Raw genomic sequence first — 21,418 nt, 5'->3', positions numbered from 1 at the left:
GATACAGCATAAGACGCTGGGAGGCTGTCTGCCTGTTGTAATGAACTCTTGTGTATCACACGGCTCACCACCAAAGCAGCAATACAAGTGTGGCCTTTTAGTATGTGTGCTTCAAGCTTATCTGCCCAGTATCAGCCTGAAGACATTTTACAAGGGCTTCACTTGAAAATACCCCTCGTGAATTATCATTACTAGTAATAACACTAGCAGCCCTAAGTATATACCTATCTAGGTTGTGCAGCAATTGAACCCTGCTATGTTTTTCTTTTCTTTGTGGTCCTGTTCAGTTAGGTGGAAGACCATTGTTATTCTTACCTATTGCAATTTTGGTAAAACGTACACTGGTAACACCCTCGGGCTCAGAGATGGACTGAAAGAAATTCCATCTACTTGACAAGGGCATCATGATCACCAGCCACTCATGACTGGCATAATGAGATAAATGCTCCTAAGGAAAAGAGCAGCGGTGTATCCTATAGTGAAACACTAAAATGAATGCTATAAATGAGAACACTTTTTTTTTTCCCAGTGTGTGTGGTCTTAACACGCTGCAGTGCAACTCTTCCTATATGTTTCCAGTTTTACAGGCATTGCTGGCTTTTAAAACCACAACTCTGCTGATTTTCATTTATGTGGCTAATGCAAGTCTTTATCTGCTCTATTACTTTCTCATACTAGCTGGTTAACGCCCTTATTGCGCACTGGATACAAACGGAGGCTTGAGGAAAATGACATGTACAGGATTCTTCCGGAGGATCGATCCAAGAGACTGGGAGACGAGCTGCAAAGGTATGTCAAGCCCTGCACCGGCATCTCCTGCACCTCCAGCTCTGTGCAACATTAGATCATTTCCGCAAGTGAGGAATTATGCATGTTGCTCTGATTGAATTTTAGCAGTCAAAGTCGAGCACACAGGCATTTCTTTCTTTAGCATAAATGCAGGTGGGTTAATCAGGTCAGGATATTATGGTGTTTAAATGTGTTGAAGAAAAACCACTGCAGTCCAGTCTAGAAGTTTGCTGTAATCATGTGAGTTTATTGAAGGACACAAGCATACTGGTGAACTAACTAACGCAGACAGTATCTGGGGCAGTGAGCTGACCAAGAGCAATGTCAGAGGAAGACCTTTATACAGTGACTACGGACGTTATGTAAATAGGCAGGGATCAAAAGGTTAGGGAAGGTATTGTAACAGTGATCAGATGGGATGTAATTCCGAATGGGAATAAAAAGGCATGAAAAGTGTTCGTGTTCATGCCCACAGGATTAAAGGTCAGGGCCAGACGACAGGATGGCCCAGGGCCAGACGACAGGATGATCCAGTCAATTAGCAATCAGGAAGTCTGAGCTGCCCAAAATGTGTATTTTCCTTTCACAAATGACAGCTGCTGCATGTAAAAACTCCCAGTGCTGGGTGATCTAAAATCCAAATGAACTTCATTTCTCAATATTATGTAGCCACAAAACAAATACTGCCCCCACTTCTCTTGGGTACACGGGACAAATACACTATAAGGACAAAAGTATTGGGACATACGGTTTAATCACTGAATTCAGGTGTTTCATTCAGTCCCATTGCCACAGGTGTGTCATACTAGTGTAATAGGATGCCACCGCTGCAACAAGTCAGTTGGTGTAATTTCTTCCCTCCTAGATATTCCACCATCAGATGTAAGTGGTATTATTGCAAAACAGAAGTGCACAAAGCAAGCTCCATAAAGGCATGGTTGGGTGAGTTTGGTGTGGAAGACTGGCCCGCACAGAGCCCCAACCTCAACCCCATCCGACACCTTTGGGGTGAACTTGAACGGAGATTGCGAGCCAGGCCTTCTCGTCCAACATCAGTGTCTGACCTCAAAAATGCTTTTTTGCATGAACTGACAAAAATTCCCACAGACATGCTCCAAAATCTTGTAGAAAGCTTTCCCAGAAGAGTGGAAGCTGTTGTAGCTGCAAAGGTGGGCTAACTCCATATTAATGCCTATGGATTTAGAATGGGATGTCAGAAAAGCTCCTGTAGATGTAATGTGGAGGTGGCTCAGTACTCTTGCCCATATGGTGTAGCAGTTGCATAGTGTGCAGGTTTGTCTTTTTCTTGTGGTATTTGAAGTAACCACTAATACAGATGTAATGCAATTTATAGAGGTGCACAGGCCACCATTAATGTCATTAGACATCCCTTGGTCATGCCAGGGTTGTGCAGGGACTGTTGTAAGGAATTTCTCCTCTTACTCTTGCTCTGAATGCACCCCATTTTTTGCTTTTACAAAAAAAAAAAAAAAATTAGCAAATGAATGAATTTAAAAAAAAAAGCTATTCTTTTTGTTCAAATGTTGCATGAGTAAACCGTTTCATGCTCTTGCAGGTTTTGGGAATATGAGGTTAGAAAAGCTGGCAAAGAACTTCGGAAGCCAAAACTCACCAAAGCTCTACTCAAGTGCTATGGAAAATCCTATGCAGTGTTCGGGGTATTTACATTTTTGATGGTAGGTTGTGGCTATTTTGAACTTTTTAAAAAGAATTTTTGTCAGAAACATTCATTGGGGTGACATGAAAAATGACTGGTTGTGTTCATAAAAAGTTATTAATCAGTGCCTGTCTCCATCAAAAGTGACCTTGTGATGCTCTGAAACTCAGACTTCTCCAGTATCTCAAGATGTTTTGTTGCTCTCTTTATCATTAAGGAGGCAATTAAAGTGGTCCAGCCTGTTCTTATGGGGAAACTAATCCAGTACTTTGAGAATTATGACCCCGAGGACATGACAAGTCTTTACTGGGCCTATGGTTATGCTGCTGGGATGGCTCTCTCCACCTTTGGACTGACTATCTTCCAACATCTCTACTACTACCATGTCCAAAGAATGGGCATGAAGATAAGGGTGGCCATGTGTCATATGATCTACAGGAAGGTCTGTATTCTGGTCTTTTAGACTATATAATGCACAAGAATGCAAGTGACTCCTTTCACACGTGTACACTTTTGCTGAATTTCATCTGACAGTTAAAGTGAAATTCCTTTCCTTCAGGCACTTGGTCTTAGCAGTGAAGCCTTAGGAAGAACGACCACTGGGCAAATTGTGAACCTCCTTTCGAATGATGTCAACCGCTTTGATGAGGTAAAGTCACTCCATGCACAAAGACATGCATCCAACACAAAACTAGATTAAAAAATAAATAAATAAATAAAATTAAAATTAAAAAATATTTTTATTTTGGATATTTCTCATGGACAGAATTGATCAGTGCAAATCACATTTTCTTAAAGAGACCAAGAGAAAGTTTAAAGGAATTTTTATTCACGTGACTTCATGTGCACATTACCAATTTAACCAATTAAAGGAAAAACAAGCAAAAATTGTGGTGTGCTATCCCGGTAATTGTTGAATCTATGCCAAAGTGCACTGACGCTGTTCTAGCGTCTCATGGTGACCCAACAACTTACTAAAACTGTTATTTTCCCTTTTATGTTGTTTTTTTCCTGCAAGTTCTTTGATATAAATATAACAAAATAACAAAAGCAGATAAAAAGTACACAGGAGTGAAATGAAGCAGATCTCATAAAACTGGCCCATTATTTTGTCCAATATTCAATTTTTGTTGTTGTTGTTTTCAGTTTTATTTTCTTCATGCTTGAGCTCATGATTAACCAGTGTCTTTGTAGGTTACACTCAACATGCACTACCTGTGGGTGGGACCCCTTCAGGCTGTGGTAATCATTTTCTTCCTGTGGTACGAAATTGGCCCTTCATGTCTGGCTGGCGTGGCAGTCATTTCCCTCATGATGCCCATGCAGACCTGGTTTGGCAAGCTCTTTGGGATCTTAAGGTGAGGGATGAGGAAAGTTGAAGAATGAGTTTGTCACCCACTAGAGCAGGCCTATTCAATTGGCGGCCCGCGGGCCACATGCGGCCCAGAAGCAATTCCCGAGTGGCCCAGCTCGTGGTTCAACCAAAAAAGCAGAGAAAAACATTCGCGAGAATGAACTCGAAATCCCTGCAGTAGTTCAGAAAGTGAATGCAACACTCCACGTTGCCTAGCAACACACAACCAACTCACACTGCAGCGTGTTGTTTTGAAAGTTACTGATGCTAGCGGCTCAAAAGTATGTCTTTTTCAACCCTTAAACGAAAAATTGACGATGATGTCTGGCCCTGCTTAAGGTCTCGGTTAAAAATCTGGCCCAACTGAATTTGTAATTGAATAGCCCTGCACTAGAGCATGTAGTTGTCTCAGGGCCATCCTATGTTGTTGAGATTTTAGGGAAATGGCAAACCAGTGCTTGCTCAAACTTTGATTCCAGTCCTACACAATCCAGTACTCAAATGTTTCTAAACTATATTCAAAATAAAGGCTTTTTTATGGTTATAAGACATGTGTTGACAGTGTCTAACAGCCAAAATGATGTCCTAAAGACAGAAATACAGTTAGGTCCATAAGTAATTTTGCCCTCCATTTCAAATCCAATCCAGGCTCAAAAGTCATTGGACACTTGACTAAAAAGTAGTTTCATGACCAGGTGTGGCCTTTTCCCCAGTTATTCCATGACACATTAGGAAAATAAAAGGTCTGGAGTTCATTCCAAGTGTTTGCATTTGGTAGGTGTTTATCAGAACCCTCAACATGCGATTCAAAGAGGTGTCCATGCAGGTGTAGGAGGCCATCATTAGGCTCAAAAAGCAAAACAAAAACTATCAGACAGATAGCAACAAATTCAGGAGTAGACATTTCAACGGTTTGGTAAATCCTGAAAAAGAAGGAGTGCAGTTATAGGCTCAGCAACACCAAAAAAACTGGAAGACCACAGAAGACATCTAAAGTGGATGACCGAAGAATTCTTTCGCTGGTGAAGAAAAACCCATTCACAACATCTAGGGATGTCAAAAAATAAATAGAGAGGGTAAACAGCAAGGTGCAAACCACTGGTGTCACTCAAGAACAGTAAGGTCAGATTAGACTTTACAAAAAGACATCTTAAAAAAGCCTGCCCGATTCTGGAACCAGGTTCTCTGGACAGATGAAATGAAGATTACCAGAATGATGGAAAGAGAGAAGTTTGGAGAATGAAAGCAGGGGTCCTTAGCAATGTACAGCTCCTGACTCAAAGCATACCACATCATCTGTCAAGCATGGTGGAGGCAGTGTTATGGCGTGGACTTGTATGGCTGCCAACTGAACTGGGTCAGTAGTTTTTATTGATGCTGTGACTGCTGATGGAAGTAGGACTATACTATCTGCTCAGATTCAGCCAAATGTCACAAAATTGTTAGGACGGTGCTCCACAGTGCAGATGGACAGTGACCCAGAAAGCAACCCAAGAGTTCCTGAAGTAAAGAAGTGCAGTATTCTTCAACGGCCAAGTCAGTCGTCAGACCTCAACCCAGCTGAACTGCTTTTCACCTGCTGAAGACCAAACTGAAGGCAGCTGCAGTAAAGGCTTGGCAGAGCATCTCAAGGGAGGAAACTCAGATTTTGGTGATGTTGTCCATGGGTTCCAGACTTAAGACATTCTTAGGCTGTGAAGGAATTTCCTCCAAATATTGAATATAATCCTTATAATTGTAGTTATGGGTTGTGTATAGTTTGTCCAATTACTTTTGAGCCTCTGAAAATGGGGTGACAATGTATAAAACTGGCTGTAATTCCTAAAAGATCAATTCCATATTTTCATTTGACCCCTCAAACTAAAGCTGAAGGTCTGTGCTTCAGTCGCACCTTGATCACTCCATTTCAAATCCACTGTGGTGGTGTACAAAGGCAAAATTCTGAATATTGTGTCACTGTCCAAATACCTGTGGACCTAACCGTATGTGTTGTCAGACAGTGTGATGTACTTGTCAAACTCTGTAAGGTTGTAGACACTTATCATTTGTCTTAAATTCTCATTGGTTGGATGGACCAAGAGTTTTGTCAGCCAAAGGGAATAAGATATTAGCTGCTAAGTGGTGAAAAGATTTGTTGTCTGCAAATAGGTTTGCAGAGAAATCGATAGAGTTGGCTTCCATGGACATAACTATGGGCCCTTGTTGTGACCATCGCACCTTGACTACTGATGTGTTCCTCTTAAAATCATATCGTGATATTCAAAATGGAGTCGCTCTTCCCATGCTCTTGTCTATTTAATCTGTTTTGAACAGCGACAAAACGTTTTCAGCCATTAGACTTCATCAGTGTCATCAATGACGCTGAAGACTAATGACTAATGAAGGCTCATTATCAATGAGACAAAATGTTTTTGGCCATCAGTGGCATTGACACTGATGAAGTCTAACAGCCAAAAACATAATGTCTCAGAGACAAAGACGAAATGTTTTCCGCTGTTGGCCTTTGTCAGCGTGATGACACTGATGAAGGCTTGAGGAAGAAAATGTTTCTCTGTTCAAAATGTCAGAAACAAACAACACAGAAGAAAGCATGAAGCTATGCGTGCGACTCCATCTCGAGCATTGTTTCCCTGGAGATGACAGCCTGTGCCGCAGACATCCCCCTCTCCTTTGTTTGAGCATAAATGCGTCACTGTTATGCCATACTTTTCATAAGACAGCAACCCAAGCGTTGACACATTATTAACCATAAAACAGCCTTAATCCTTTGCTTCTGGCACTGTCGCTCTCCACCTATTGTTCTTGCTTAGCTTGTCAAACTACCTTAGCACATCTTGCTGATTCCCCCTGACAAAGCTTCTCCTGCTTTATTCTGTAAAGATCTGCTTGTGCCTTGACAAGTACCTTCACAACCCTGTTGCACTTCCCATACAATTTCCCAATGGTACATAGATAGCAAATGATTAAGTTATTGTTGAACTTTGAACTGCACATGGCCGGAAATTAGACATCACAGTTTTGGCTGGCTATCACTGAAGTCATTATGCAGTGATGGCATGGTATTTTATGACCCTAACTTAAATGAACTTCACTGTTACTTTTTGTTGTAGGAGTAAAACAGCTGTCCTTACTGACAGTAGAATCCGCATTATGAATGAAGTGGTGTCTGGAATCAGGATCATCAAGATGTACGCCTGGGAAAAAATGTTTTCAGCTCTGGTTACTGAAGTCAGAAGGTAATGATGTAAATAAGATTTTTTTTCTTGGTATTTGCTCAGGGATAAATCAGAAACTGTTAAATGTCTGCACCTGTGATTTTTATCATAATTATTAGTATCATTCGCATAGTATCTACAGAATGTATTAATGCTGGTTGGAGGAGATCTTGAAACCAGAGGAACTAGTTTCAGATATGTAGTTGCCACTGCAGTTAATCGCTGTCTTGTTGATAAGACTTGAACCAATTTCGCCACAATAACTGGAAGCCAATTTTGTTTGAAAAGAGAGAACTATGGTGTTTATTGATCTATGATGTGACATCAATACAGCTCAGCCCAATCACATTGGCAGGAGCAGTAGAAAGGCTTCTGTGCTCAGCAGGTGCAAAGCTGCAGGCACGTAATCCTCAGCGAAAAAACAAATAAAAAAATAACAGCCAAATCAGTGGAAGCATTAATTGGCATGGTGGCATTGTTTTTAACATAAATTTGATAGGACACAGCATCGCAAGACTTACCAGAAAAAAATCTGCCAAATTTTATGACAGTATCCGTTGCTTCTGAAAAACTAAAATACTATTTTGGTGGAACTCTTACTGTTCCTCGTTTCCTTTTTCCAGGAAAGAGATCCGTGAGATCATGAGGACCTCCTATTTGCGAGGGCTCAACATGGCCTCCTTCTTTGCCAGCAGCAAGATCATTGTCTTTGTCACCTTCACTGTCTTTGTTCTTTTGGGAAATCCCATCTCTGCCAGTCGTGTGTTTGTTACGGTGTCCCTCTACGGTACAATCAAGCTCACTGTCACCCTGTTTTTTGCACTGGCCATTGAGAAGGTGTCAGAGACGGTAGTGAGCATTCGTAGGATTAAGGTAAGTCTTTTTTGTGCTGTAAAGTACAGTATTAGACAGGCTCTTATGTGTGGAAGCCTTGATTCAAATATCAGCTTGCAGGAGGGAATTTTTATGACCCACTTCAAAAACACGGTACAGCTTGTTTGAAATAGCTATGGTAGACAAGCACACATCTAATTTATGACTGTCCACAGATTTGCTCTTCTTGTTCTGAAACAGTTCAGTTCCCACCAAACTTCAACTGATGTTCATCATGTATCATCATTCTTGCAGGAAAGCACAGCAAGTCATGCAAATCATGACCATCAACCTGAAATCTTTTTAGGAAATAGTCAATTCCCATATTACACAAAGGCTTTTATTTCTGATGTCAGAATGGTCTCAAACGAGCCCGGCGTCCGTCTTGACACCTCCAACAGTCCTGTAACAGGAGATTTCCAGGAGATTTTTCTATTATTTATTAGTACCTAATTGAAGCATAGAACTGGTGTTTGTTCAGCCACAGATCACAGTTGTATACTATAGATTACATTGGTATTGATTGGCCTAACCCTACTGTGTTTGATAACCAGAGGAAGTGTTGGGCAACTGTGTGGATGTTGCTGTTAGATTTCTTACGTTCGATTTTGCCATAGCTGTTATAAATTAGCTATAGCTTAGCCTTAGCTATATGATGTCTTTTGAAAATTTTTATTTTGTGACTGGCACTTGCTGAATCTGTGTTCTGGGCCACAACTATTGTAAATTGCACAGCAGTTCAAGGTTGCTATTCAAATTTCTATTATTGCTTGAAACCCATCTATCAGTATTTTGCCATCCTATCTGAGTTAAAACAGCCACTAAAGTCTATGTGTTTTCCACCACATACATAGCATAATTGCTCTAGACCACCAGTCTTAATTGCATTGGAAAGTGCTGTAAAAGAAGACAAAATGTACACATTTTCTGACAACTGCATATGTATGGCTTTTGATGATGATCACATTCACTGTGTATGGTCATGAAGATATTCAACATCTATTAACCCTCTCACAGAATTTCCTTCTGCTGGATGAGATTGACCGACGAGGCTTTGCACTACCTGAGGAGGAAAATAACAAAAATTCCCTTGAACTTCATAATTTGACCTGCTACTGGGATAAGGTGAATATCCTATCCGGAAATGTAATATGCAACATTTATTTAAAGAATTGCTGCACACAGTACATCTATATATGTATGCTCCAATACATCCCCAAAATCCTCATGGGTTTTTGATTTGAACCATTTTGACAGCCATGGGCACATATAAATAGAGCAACATATAATTTAGAAGATTGCTTTCCGAATTGCTTTCCGAATTCCAACCATAAATCGATTTACAAGTCCATACAAGTCCAAGGGAAAGGTAGTCCTTTCCTTTCACTGTAGTGTAATGTCAACTCGTCACTTTGGGTGTCCAGGTATTCAGACTAAACAGCTCTTGTATGCACACAGAATTACTCACCTGGGTCTGCCTTTGTTGGTTTTTAATTTTCAATTGCATGTACTATGTGCAACAAACAACAAGCTTTTTAAGAAGTTTTCAAAATGCAGCAGGTTGGGGTTACATTGGGGCCGTTCTATTCACAACCTGTCTATGAAGTAGAAATGAAACGTAGCTTCTGGAACCAACAAATGTGAAATCCTTTCTGGAATGGAAACTCTACACAGTTTTATATATTTCCAAGTGTTACATGTGCTGGCTTTCCTCCCTCTCAGAGTCTGGACGCACCGTCTCTGCAGAACGTCTCTCTCACTGTGAAGTCGCGTCAACTCGTTGCTGTCATTGGACCAGTCGGGGCTGGAAAGGTCAGAAAGCCTGCATAAACTAGCTTAGCTGTTGGCTTACTTGGTGAATGGTCTGGGCTACAACAGTCAGCAAAGTGAGAGAGCTTTCAACCCACATCCTGGTACATAAGTACATAGCTTACAAAATGTAAACAGTTTACAGAAAGTCTTAATGCCAACAAAGGACGAAATGCTTAACTCTGCCAACTGTATGTTTGACTTGCACACTAGCTTATGTGTCCCTTATATTCATATTCTCCCAGTCATCCCTGCTGAGCTCCATCCTGGGAGAGCTGCCTCGCGACAAGGGGGTGCTGAGGGTCAAAGGTCAGCTGATCTACGCCTCCCAGCAGCCCTGGGTGTTCCCTGGCACCATCCGCAGCAACATCCTGTTTGGCAAGGAGCTGAACACCCAGAAATATGAGAAGGTCCTCAGGGCCTGTGCCCTCAAGAAGGTGAGAGACAGCACTTCAGTACAACAGAGGGCTTTTAAGGAAATAAATCTGACTTAACCAGGCTGAGACAAGAGGTTCAATAGCATTTTCACCTCTGTGTATCCAGTGGTTCGGTTGCCTGGTTCGGTTCGGTAGCATTTTGTATGAGAGCACAAAACTCCGAAGCTGTCTTATTTACACAGCATATCATCACACAACAAGCTCTGATAATCAATAATCCTGCTAGAATGAATTTTGCCAAGTGTGCACATTAACTCTCTGAGCTTCATCAAGACATTGACTTCCATGTCAACTATCGTCACTTTTTTCCGAGTTGTCCAAACCGTAGCCACACTGAATTCTCACATGTGGACATTTGCTCTAAAAACTTCATATAATTCTATTTCAAAATATGTCAAAAATACAGTTATATATTGAAACATTGCATTGTGGGATGCACCTGTAAGATAGAGTGACATCTCTGCTGGATGGCATCAGTATTACACTGGTTCTCTATACACATGTTTGAAGCATTTGGCATAGACACCCAAGTTACCAGTGTTGATAGTGGAGTTTTTCCAGGGAAGTGGTTATAATTATTTGTGAATTCAGAAAGCCCCCTCTGTGTGCAGGACCTGGGGCTGCTCCCAGACGGAGACCTGATGCTGATCGGGGACAGAGGAGCCACGCTCAGCGGGGGGCAGAAAGCTCGTGTTAACCTGGCGAGGTGAGAGATCGGTCACAAGTACCACCAATAAGCAGTTTAACTAACAACAAGCCACAAAGGGCTACGTTTTACCGTAGCAATTAAGAGGTTTTGTTAGGCCTAAATATAAAGACGTAAGAATTTTAATTTTCTGCACTCTCACAAATCGTATAATGCAAAGTTGTCTCGGGCTGTACACAACACTCTGAAGTTTATTAACTCAGGCAAGGTGAATTCACGTTGTTCTCCTCAGTGGTCCATGACAATGCATGATGTGTGTGTGTGTGTGTCGTCAGAGCTGTGTACCAGGATGCTGATATCTACCTCCTGGATGACCCTTTGAGTGCTGTGGATGCTGAAGTTGGGAGACACCTCTTTGAACAGTGAGTGGCTGGGGGTCTGACAGGACAGTGATGCAACTCATGCTGAAAGTAGAAAGATAACACTTAGCCGAGTGCATATTACCACCAGTGCCATGCAAGATATGACATTTCCAAGTCACGTAGTTGACCAAATTAAACTTTAGTCGGTGTTCATAATTGTAGTAATGTTTTACTTAATACCTTTAAACATTAAACAGTTGTGTGTGTGTGGTTGCTTTTGGGGAGCGATTCTGTCGCTGGAGTTATGCACCTGTCTGTGTTAGGCCACATGCACCATCACGCTCCCTTTTGGCCAGGTGGTGTGAAAGGTTAATTAGTTCTTTCTTGCCTACCAAGCTTTCCACAAGGTTTTGCTGCGATACATGAATCTGTTGAGAAATTATGCACCTTGATAGGCCACGCCCTGTTTTTTAAAACATCATGCAAAGTTCATCTGCTCTTCCGTGGCTCAGGACCAACCTTTCCACAAAATTTTGCCATGTTACATGAATCAGTTCAGACATTTACCCGATTGATGATATCCAACCAAATAACCAAGGCAGCTTTTATCCACTGGGAGGAAAAATGACCCATGGTGACAAACAGTGTACATCACCACAAAATGTAGTTTTGTGTTCGTTGACATCACAGCTCATGACATCACTTTCTAATTTCTGTGTTTTTCTAATTTCTGTGTTTGCGGTTGTGGCCAGGTGTATCTGTGGTCTGCTGAAGAACAAAACTCGTATCCTCGTCACCCACCAGCTGCAGTACCTGAAGGCCGCCGACCACATTGTGGTCCTCATGGAGGTCAGTGCACACCCTGAATGATTACTTTACATGAGTTACAACTGCGTCAAATGGGAATACTCTGTGCTTTTGGTTTTCTTTTGTTATTGCAACTTAACACCGCAACTTAACACCTTTACACTGTGTGGTAGTATGAGTCTCAGGTTGTTGTTTCAGACACTGATGGAGCTGTGTTGGATCTCTTCACATGAGCATTTTTTCAACCATTTATTCGTTTGTTTGTTTGTTTATTTATTTATTTATTTATTTATTTATTTATTTTTGCACAGGCCAGCAGGTACTTGGCTGACAAAAATATTTCAAAGGAGGCACAGTATTGAAAAAAGTCTGAGAACCACTGGACTAGAGGATTAAACCTGTCAGTTTTGGTGACTCCATGATGTTCTCTTTTGCTCCACCAAAGGGCCAAATTGTCAGTATTGCAGTGGAGTATCTCAAAAGCTATATGGTGGATTGCCATGAAATGTTCATGGCACAGATAACAGGGTGACCTTGGCGCATACAGACACTTGTGAGTTTGTAGCTACTTTGCAAGTGGAAAAGTACAGACACTGCTTGAGAACATGATGTGTTTCCCTGAGGTCATTAAACATGATGAAGGTTTTAGAACAGCCTAGAGCATGAGATCTGTCTATTTTAGTAAACCCGATGACCTTCCATCTACAGGATCCCCATTAGAAGTAATGTGTGTGTTTGATGTTGCACCTAAAAGAGATCTAAAAGAGCTCATGTAACCTTTTAGTTCTTCTTTTTCTTTCATTTCTCATGGAAATAGTTGGAGTTAGAGAGGGAGGTGAAAGACAGGGTACACAGGAAATAAAACTCTTGTGGGGCTTAAAGACTTGATCAATTTTGGGCACACAAACTATTTTTTATTTTTGAATGTCTCTTGTTGTTTACGTGTCTACCAGGGTCATGTCATGGCACAAGGTACCTACGATGAGCTGCGGTGCTCTGGCCTCGACTTTGTGTCCCTGCTGAAGAGCGACGAGGAGCAGGAGCGACGGCCTCAGGCGGCTGACCCCGACAAACTTTCAATGCTCAGCCAGAAGACGATTCGCTCCTGTGGCTCTTCCACTTCTCACAACAGCTTACTGCCAGCAGAGAACTGGGCCGACCAGCTTCCTGTAAGTACATTGTGGAATATATGCAGAAGGTGTTGCCCTGCATGTCACATCTGATTGTTGTAGCACACTTAGAGTTAACAGTGCATGCACTGTTAACTCTAAGTTTATTACATTTAAAAGGTTTCTCACAAATGTTGGGTTTTAAAATTCTAAAATTTTACCTGTATTTTGACACGGGAAGAATTATCACCTAATGCTTTACATATAGGCAGTGATGTATTGGAAAAATTAAAAAGGTGTGTAAACAATGACCTCCAGTTGGTGATCATCATAAGGTAAACAATCACCAATTCATTACTGAACAAAAAGATTTGGGGGTAGCCTCTCCCCTTTCCAAAGGCAGATCCACTGTCAAGCGGACAGCCATTTGAAAGGATCGAATCATATACTACAATTTAAACTTTGACTGTGTTCCTCAATTTGACAGTTTCCTCAAAAACATACATCCCCACGTCCACATTTTGGCATCCTGCCCTCAGCAGCTGTGTGTGTTTAGATAAGAAGGCGCTGATGTGTCATTACTTTTGACTGCAGGGGGAAACTGCTCAGACGATGGCCGAGGAGTCTCGGTTTGAGGGAAATATTAGCTGTGACATTTATCTCAAGTTCTTCACTGCGGGCTGCAGCTCTCTGGTTTTACTGGCCATAGTCCTTCTAAGTGTCATAGCTGAGGTAAGCCATGACTTATGAGGCCTTTTACATTCAAATACTGCAGTAGTACCTTTATTTTTATAAGGTTTTGGATAATACTTGAACAGGAAAAAATATAAATGCACTATTTTGTCATCTCTGCTCTTATTCTAATGGACAGCAACAGAAATGTCCACAAAAATGAATCTGTTGTACTTCAGTATGCTAATTTGTTGAACTCTTTTTGCATCCAAAGGCTGCATATATATTTCAGGACTGGTGGCTGGTATACTGGTGAGCATATCATCTACTCATCTAAGTTGTATTGTTTAATGCCCAGTGGATACTAACAAGTCTCAATTGAAGAAAAAAAATCTCGCAATATAGCAATTTTTTTTTATCTTTTCGTATGGCGGAAACAGGCTTTCATATTATCCAGCCTCTGCTTGCACTAACAGAAGAAATGACTCATTCTTAGTGTCATTTTTATCATTTTCTAAATAATTTCTAATCTTTTACTGCATACTTGATCTGCTCTTTATTTCTTGTCCCTGACAGGGCAAGAGAGCAGTTTTACAACAGCACTGTTGATCCTGTTATTAAACATGGCCCTAATGTTACTCTCTCAAGCGAAGAGTCACATCTCTCCTATTACCTTGGCATATATGCAGGTAAGCCTTACATTCATTTCTTTCAGCACAAATATGAAAATATGAAAATATTTTTATTTGCATGAAGCAACAACTTTACTTGCCTTATACATAACTATTAGGCACAATGCGCCATTCTGTAGAGCATGTGTTTGTTGTCTATATTACAACTCGGGCTGGGTGATACGGCCAAAATCAAAAATCATGATGTCTATGACCAAAAACCTCAATACCAACATAGTGACAATATTGACTTCTGCTCTAATTAGATATATACACTGGAGAGATTCTAATACATAATACATAATGACTTGAGAAATTTGCATCCCTTTACTGTACTGCAGCCTTTAAAGCCAGGAAACAATATTAATCTAATTTCAATGTACAGTTACTCGGGGTTTTGCTCATGGTTGGTTTTGTGCTTTCAGCTTTAACAGCAGCGGCTGTTATCTTTGGCTTTGCCCGAAGTTTAGCAATATTTGATGGCCTGGTGAGTTCGTCTCAGAACCTCCACAACAGCATGTTCAACGCTGTCCTCCGCACCCCAGTGCACTTCTTTGATGTCAACCCAATTGGTGAGCCATTAACAGAGTGGAAATTTGGAGCTTTGTTGGAGAACAAAAAAGAGAAAACTGTGCTCAGCTCCAGTGTTTTGGTCTTGGCTCATTATTTAACTTCTGTCTATTTTCTTTGGTGTAGGACGAATCCTGAACAGATTCTCCAAAGACATCGGCCAACTGGACTCCTTGTTACCCATAACCTTTGTGGACTTCTACCAAGTATGAAAGCATTATAATTATATTAAAACTATCTTCAGATGTGATTTCCTGGTATTCTTCAGTGTGTGATGCTGTTTTATTTTCTGTTTAGTTGATGTTGCAGAATATTGGCGTGGTAGTGGTGGCGGCCTCAGTCATCCCTCTTATCCTCATTCCTGTCGTTCCACTGCTCTTGTTCTTCTTGTACTTGCGACGTTTCTACCTGCAAACATCACGAGATGTCAAACGCCTCGAGTCCACAAGTACGTATCTTGACAAAATTGAATGGGTAGTTTATGGTGAATAAATCCTGTGTATAATGTCTTCTCTTTGCAGCATTTTAGTCTTGAACTAATAGGTTTGTTTGGCCAATGATGAAGACTTTGACGGTGGACTTAAATGTAGAGTGCAAGGAAAAACTGATGGCTTCTCATTGCATTTCCCCCTCTTGCCTCGTCCTCCCTGCAGCCCGGAGTCCAGTCTTCTCCCACCTGTCTTCATCTCTTCAGGGTCTGTGGACCATCCGAGCCTTCAGAGCAGAGGACAGGTTTCAGAAAACCTTTGATGACCATCAGGATCTGCATTCAGGTTCAACTTTACATTGCTGATTTTATGATTTTGCACTCAAACCAGCAGTCTACCAGTTACAAGCACTCTTCTATCATGTGATCTGATGTGAAACTATTCATGCCAAATGTGAAATTCCATGTTTTGTAAAAATATGCCCTCTTGACATCAGTTTTTATCTTTAAGGTGAGCAGTCCACCAATTTTAAATCATAAGTGGTCTTGACTAAACATGACAAATTGTGGTTAGTGGCAGCTGGGTCATTTTGGTCCATGGTTAACAGATTATGGTTCTGTTTAAAATCTTTTATTAAAAGCTGTATTTTGATGATGTTACATTAGTATAAACTGTACTTATCAGTTCCTGGTACATTTGACATGTCACGGCAAGCTAGTTACATAATTGTCTCTTTGTAAAGCCGTGAAGGCATTTTCCCCTCTCGAACAGTTTCTTCTTAAAAATGTCTTCTAATGCACTACCCGCTCACCACCAGTACACACACTTTCTCCTCTAACTAGACTGCTAGGTGGGTAGCTGATGCCCAGCATGTTATTTAATGCAATCAACCATTGGTGCCACTACTACTTTAAATGTCTAGTAACACTAAAATACTGTCCCAAAAGAACAGGAGCCTTTCAAGTGTGCTTTAAAGGCTCCTATACTGATTGGTTTTTCTCTGTTAAATAAGGCTGTTTTGCATTGACATTCATTCTTGCTTTTTCTTGTACTCCTGTTTTTTTTTTCTCCTTTCAGAGGCTTGGTTTTTGTTCTTGATAACCTCCCGCTGGTTTGCACTGCGCCTGGATAGCATCTGCACCTTATTTGTCACCATTGCGACATTCGGTTGCCTCCTTCTCAGAGACGGTGAGGAACTGCACACAGGGCTTTCCTAACAGAGGGCCTCCGTGTGCACAAAGAAGTCTTTCATCCACTCTACAAGCTTTGCATGTTGGGTAAATGGGGCAGTCTGTCAGCGTCTTTTCTAACAAGAGATTGAAGAAGATGAGAGAACCTTTTAATATATGTTTGCATGTAAACATACTATTCCCACTGTTTTCCCAAATGATCCTGGTTTGTTAAACTTTTTGTGAAAATCTCTCATCACAACTGGAAGCCAGTGATCATCACACATTTCTCCAAGTGTAAACACTGAGTGTCTGCTATGTGGAGTCACAAAGGAGCTAACACCAGTTAATTTCTTTGCCATGCAGTTAAATGAAAAACGGCTGTCTATAGGCGTGCACTGTTACATATTTCTGCTATGCAAAGACGACATTGTTTTGAAAGCTGAAAACTGTGCGAGCAAGCCTTCTCTGCAGGGAAGAGTCATGTTTGGCAACATTTTTTCTGTGTGTGTGTGTATGTGTTGGTGTTTGTAGGGCTGGAGGCCGGGCAGGTGGGCCTGGTGCTGACCTATGCTGTGACACTGGTGGGAAACTTCCAGTGGACTGTGAGGCAAAGTGCCGAGGTGGAGAACATGGTGAGCACGCACTGATAAACCAAACTGGCTGCTTCATTCTGAAATAAGTCAACAGTGACCTTCACATGTCAGACAGATAGAACTTAATCTATAGTTCCTTCCCTGATAGTGGGGAACAACGACCTCAAACAGAATATGAATGCCTTCATTGGCATTATGTGTTGTGGTATATCGTTGGGTAATCACTCAACATCAACTGTAAATACAGGACACGTCTGAACAGGAGCCCAGCAGGTTTGAGTTTATTCTGCGGCAGTGTACACAGAGCTTATCTGTTGACTTTATACTGATTATGCTGTGTTGGCAATGATCATGATAATTGTCTATCACAAGGCTCACTGCTGCTGATGTGTCTAGAGCACTGGTGAATAGTGAAAATGATTTATATAATCTAAGATAAACAGATGACAGGGATCATCTTGGTATGTTAATTGGAGCTGGGCAGGTGGTGTGGAAAGAGGAATGAGAACAAGAAATGGAAAGAGGAGTGGAGTTAAAAACAGTCACGTTGGAACTCACGTTGGCAAAAACGTATTCCTGATAGAGTTGACTCTGTGGTTTAAACCTCACAGCGCATTGCGTGCTCAGACACTTGTGCTTTGCTTTTTAGTCACAGAAGATTACAGAACCTAGGACTAGACATGCTGGCATTTTGGAGATGACAAATTGTGGCTCAAATAAATAAATAAAAAAAAAATAACTCATGACATAACTTTGTGCAACAAAATTGCCCTCTAAGGAGAATGCCACCCATTGCTGACCTCCAACTCCACCTCTCAGACAAAGCCCACATCTTATCGGCGGAGGAGTGCATGTTCATTCATGCAGTTCATACACTTGAGTCTGACACTTTTTTCATTGTATACTGCTTAGGGGAATTATGATATAACTGATTTAGGCTTTAACAACTAAGCCAACTCCCATTCTGGAGAGCTAAACTGGAGAAACAAAGTTTCATGATCAACGTAGCTATGATGAAAGCCTCAGAAAGAATGTTATAACTTGACTAGTGCTCCCTGTCTATCAAGCAAAAACCTGCTTTTACATCAGTGGTCTTTAGTTTGAAGAAAGCTGAACAAACCACTGCCTTAAACATGTCACACTGCGAGTGGGTCAGAGGAACTGCCTGCCACGTATGATTACTGTAGACTGAACTTTTTCTCTGAGCTCCAGAGACTCGTAATCGAGAAAAAGGAAGTCGCTTAATTAAAAAAGAATGGCTCACGCTAAAAAAGAGAGTTCACATTACTGTTTTCTTTTTTTTGTTATTCCTCAGACAGACACAGCAGGCTCATGCACTCACACTGAGAAACTTGCTCTCAGTCCATTTCTGTAGACCTTTGTATCACCAGCAGCACTAATTGAGAGCAGCTGGGCCGACCGCCCTTTTCAAAAGCTTGTGTAATGTAAAAAATGCATCAGCTGAAATTTTTGTGCATACCCCTGTTGCATTGATCTTTTTAAAGCATAAATAAACAGGATAATAACGCTCACGCCCCCAGATTTTGATGATGTTCATGGGTTCAGGCAGTCATAAACTGCCTGAGGTCTGGATTTAATATAACCCTTATAATTATAGTTATATATGTGATGTATAGTTTGTCCAGTTACTTTTGAGCCTCTGAAAATGTGGTCACAGTGTATAAAACTGGCTGTAATTCCTAAACGGTTAATTCCATATTTTCTTTTGACCCCTCAAACTAAAGCTGAAGGTCTGTGCTTCAGTCGCACCTTGATCACTCCATTTCAAATCCACTGTGGTGGTGCACAAGGGCAAAATTATTGTGTCACTGTCCAAATACCTATGGACTTAACTGTATATGCTTAGGCCATATAAGGTAATATTCACAGTGTAAACTGCTCTCTTGCCTGATCACCCAGTGATATAGTTTTGATCAGTTATTATTATGCCTATCCTTGGGTAAAACTGCCTCGGTGAACTAATAATCACTGCTATAGTGATTAATAATGACTTTCAGTAATTCGCCCTAGCATTTCTGAAAGCCTATCCAAGTGAGTATCCTACACCGAGGTGATGTCAGCCATAGACTCAAGAAAAAAAAAGAATAAAAAAAAAAAGTATAATCATCTAGTCTGATCTAGCTAAACTAATCAGTGGTAGACGGAACAGTTCCATAATAAACATCCTGTCTCTTCAGATGACGTCAGTGGAAAGAGTGGTGGAATACACTGAGCTGGAGAGTGAAGCACCCTGGGAAACCCAGAAGCGTCCTCCTCCTGAGTGGCCCAACCAAGGCTTGGTGACCTTTGACCGGGTTAACTTCTCCTACAGTGCTGATGGGCCTCTGGTTTTGAAAGACATCTGTGCCACCTTCCAACCCTGTGAGAAGGTGTGAGAGTTTGTTCTGGAGACAACCCATAATCATTACCCATAATCCATCCTGGGCTCAGTGAACATGAGAAGATGTGGTTTCTCTCTTTCTTGCTGGTCAGGTTGGCATTGTGGGCAGGACAGGAGCTGGGAAAAGCTCCCTGGTCTCAGCCCTCTTCCGCCTGGCAGAGCCACAGGGCAAGATCTATATCGATGGCATTTTGACCTCTGAGATCGGCCTCCATGACCTGCGCCAGAAGATGTCTATCATTCCTCAGGTACTGATAAGATGACCTCCAGTTATGGTATACCATAACTAGCCAGATAAATCAGCAGTGCTTTAGTTAATAGAGATGTTATTCTGTAGCATTTTGGAAATGTAAGGAGATGATTATTTTGTTTAATTGATGATAATGCCAGGACCCGGTGCTGTTCACCGGCACCGTGAGGAAGAACCTGGACCCTTTCAACCAACACACAGATGAAGACCTGTGGAACGCCCTGCAGGAGGTAAGCAAGCAACACACAGCCACATAGCACACATGCCCAAAATTTTGTTGTGGACATACACGAAGTTGCACATACAGCTCTTTCCAGGAAGAGTCTAGATCCTCTTTGTGTCTCGGCGCAGGTCCAGCTGAAGGCCGCGGTGGAGGAGCTGCCTGGTAAGATGGAGACGGTTCTGGCCGAGTCGGGCTCCAACTTCAGCGCTGGCCAGAGGCAGCTGGTGTGTCTGGCCCGAGCCATCCTGAGGAAGAATCGCATCCTCATCATCGATGAGGCCACCGCCAACGTGGACCCCAGGTAGCGCTGGGACAGACGCCTAAATCCTGTCTGAAGCAAGCCATATGCTCGAGTGTTTTCTCTATCAGCAAGAGGGGAATTAATCCTGGGCTAAGTTTACATTTTTTAAACACACAGCGTACATTAATTTCTAGTGTGTTGTTGTATTTTTCTGGCTTTACTCTGACACTCTGGCTTTACTCTTTATTCTGACAAGCGTGTCCTCTGTCCAATTTTGTGGCTCTTGCAGGACAGACGAGTTGATCCAGCGAACAATACGAGAGAAGTTCAGAGACTGCACGGTGCTCACCATCGCTCATCGCCTCAACACCATCATAGACAGCGACCGCATACTGGTGAGGCCCCTCTTCAGTCACATGCATTCACTACATCCATGTCCTTAGAGGCACATGGAACAGAATGCTGTGCTTGAATGCCACCGCTCTCACACTTTACCTCAAACACACAAGAGTCCAAAGAAATAATGCTGGACACACACCAGACTTGTTCAATCATTCAACTCTCATTCCACATGGACTTTAAAGGGAGGATAGAAGTGGATTTTTAAAGCAAAGGCCATGATTGATTTTATTCTCTATTTGCTCCAAAAATAGGAAGCTGCATTGGATGATATCCCTTTTTTTTTTTTTTTTTTTTTTTTTTTTTTTTTTAGAGCATTTGTCTATCTAACCCCCTCTCTCTGAACACCTAAATAACTTCTGTAGCTTGTAAGTATAAATTTAAGATAACATTTTTCAGACATCATAACAGACTAAACAGGCAATTCCATCTCAACAGGCCATGCAACTCCTTACTTTATCTTGTCAAGCTGGTTGAAAGTGCTGCTTAATACTTATAATTCCCTCTCTGCAGCTGTACCCATACCATTCATCATGCTGAAAGGACACATTTAATGGTGATTATATATCTGTGGAGCATATGGTCTACTGTCTGTCATCTTGTACTTTGTTCATTTTTGCATGATTTGCATGCCGGTATGTGAGGAGCTCGTAATTTTTGTCAGTGTGAAATGTAGTGAGTTGTCATTATGAAATATGTCAGTATAGTTGAACTGTATC

At 41.5% G+C, this 21,418-nt stretch overlaps 1 protein-coding gene across 2 annotated transcripts in view; it reads left to right on the top strand.

Annotated features, from left to right (window-relative positions):
- Positions 1 to 21,418, top strand: part of LOC115372249 (multidrug resistance-associated protein 4-like) — a 29,844-nt gene that overhangs the window by 6,517 nt on the left and 1,909 nt on the right. For both annotated transcript variants that reach the window (XM_030069976.1, XM_030069968.1), the window contains 28 exons: positions 679 to 789; positions 2,366 to 2,486; positions 2,685 to 2,909; positions 3,027 to 3,116; positions 3,662 to 3,825; positions 6,932 to 7,057; positions 7,660 to 7,909; positions 8,927 to 9,034; positions 9,632 to 9,721; positions 9,964 to 10,155; positions 10,767 to 10,861; positions 11,137 to 11,223; positions 11,916 to 12,012; positions 12,924 to 13,139; positions 13,674 to 13,811; positions 14,026 to 14,063; positions 14,328 to 14,440; positions 14,848 to 14,994; positions 15,119 to 15,198; positions 15,290 to 15,440; positions 15,646 to 15,765; positions 16,498 to 16,608; positions 17,124 to 17,224; positions 19,384 to 19,575; positions 19,679 to 19,834; positions 19,977 to 20,066; positions 20,188 to 20,360; positions 20,590 to 20,695. In XM_030069976.1, the coding sequence (XP_029925836.1) occupies positions 734 to 789; positions 2,366 to 2,486; positions 2,685 to 2,909; positions 3,027 to 3,116; positions 3,662 to 3,825; positions 6,932 to 7,057; positions 7,660 to 7,909; positions 8,927 to 9,034; positions 9,632 to 9,721; positions 9,964 to 10,155; positions 10,767 to 10,861; positions 11,137 to 11,223; positions 11,916 to 12,012; positions 12,924 to 13,139; positions 13,674 to 13,811; positions 14,026 to 14,063; positions 14,328 to 14,440; positions 14,848 to 14,994; positions 15,119 to 15,198; positions 15,290 to 15,440; positions 15,646 to 15,765; positions 16,498 to 16,608; positions 17,124 to 17,224; positions 19,384 to 19,575; positions 19,679 to 19,834; positions 19,977 to 20,066; positions 20,188 to 20,360; positions 20,590 to 20,695 (3,633 nt within the window). In that variant the 5' untranslated portion in view covers positions 679 to 733. The remainder of the gene's footprint in view (positions 1 to 678; positions 790 to 2,365; positions 2,487 to 2,684; positions 2,910 to 3,026; positions 3,117 to 3,661; positions 3,826 to 6,931; positions 7,058 to 7,659; positions 7,910 to 8,926; positions 9,035 to 9,631; positions 9,722 to 9,963; positions 10,156 to 10,766; positions 10,862 to 11,136; positions 11,224 to 11,915; positions 12,013 to 12,923; positions 13,140 to 13,673; positions 13,812 to 14,025; positions 14,064 to 14,327; positions 14,441 to 14,847; positions 14,995 to 15,118; positions 15,199 to 15,289; positions 15,441 to 15,645; positions 15,766 to 16,497; positions 16,609 to 17,123; positions 17,225 to 19,383; positions 19,576 to 19,678; positions 19,835 to 19,976; positions 20,067 to 20,187; positions 20,361 to 20,589; positions 20,696 to 21,418) is intronic.

This window comes from Myripristis murdjan, chromosome 2, assembly GCF_902150065.1.
Source record: "Myripristis murdjan chromosome 2, fMyrMur1.1, whole genome shotgun sequence".
Classification (NCBI taxonomy): Eukaryota; Metazoa; Chordata; class Actinopteri; order Holocentriformes; family Holocentridae; genus Myripristis; species Myripristis murdjan.
This window is presented reverse-complemented; position numbering and strand designations above follow the sequence as displayed.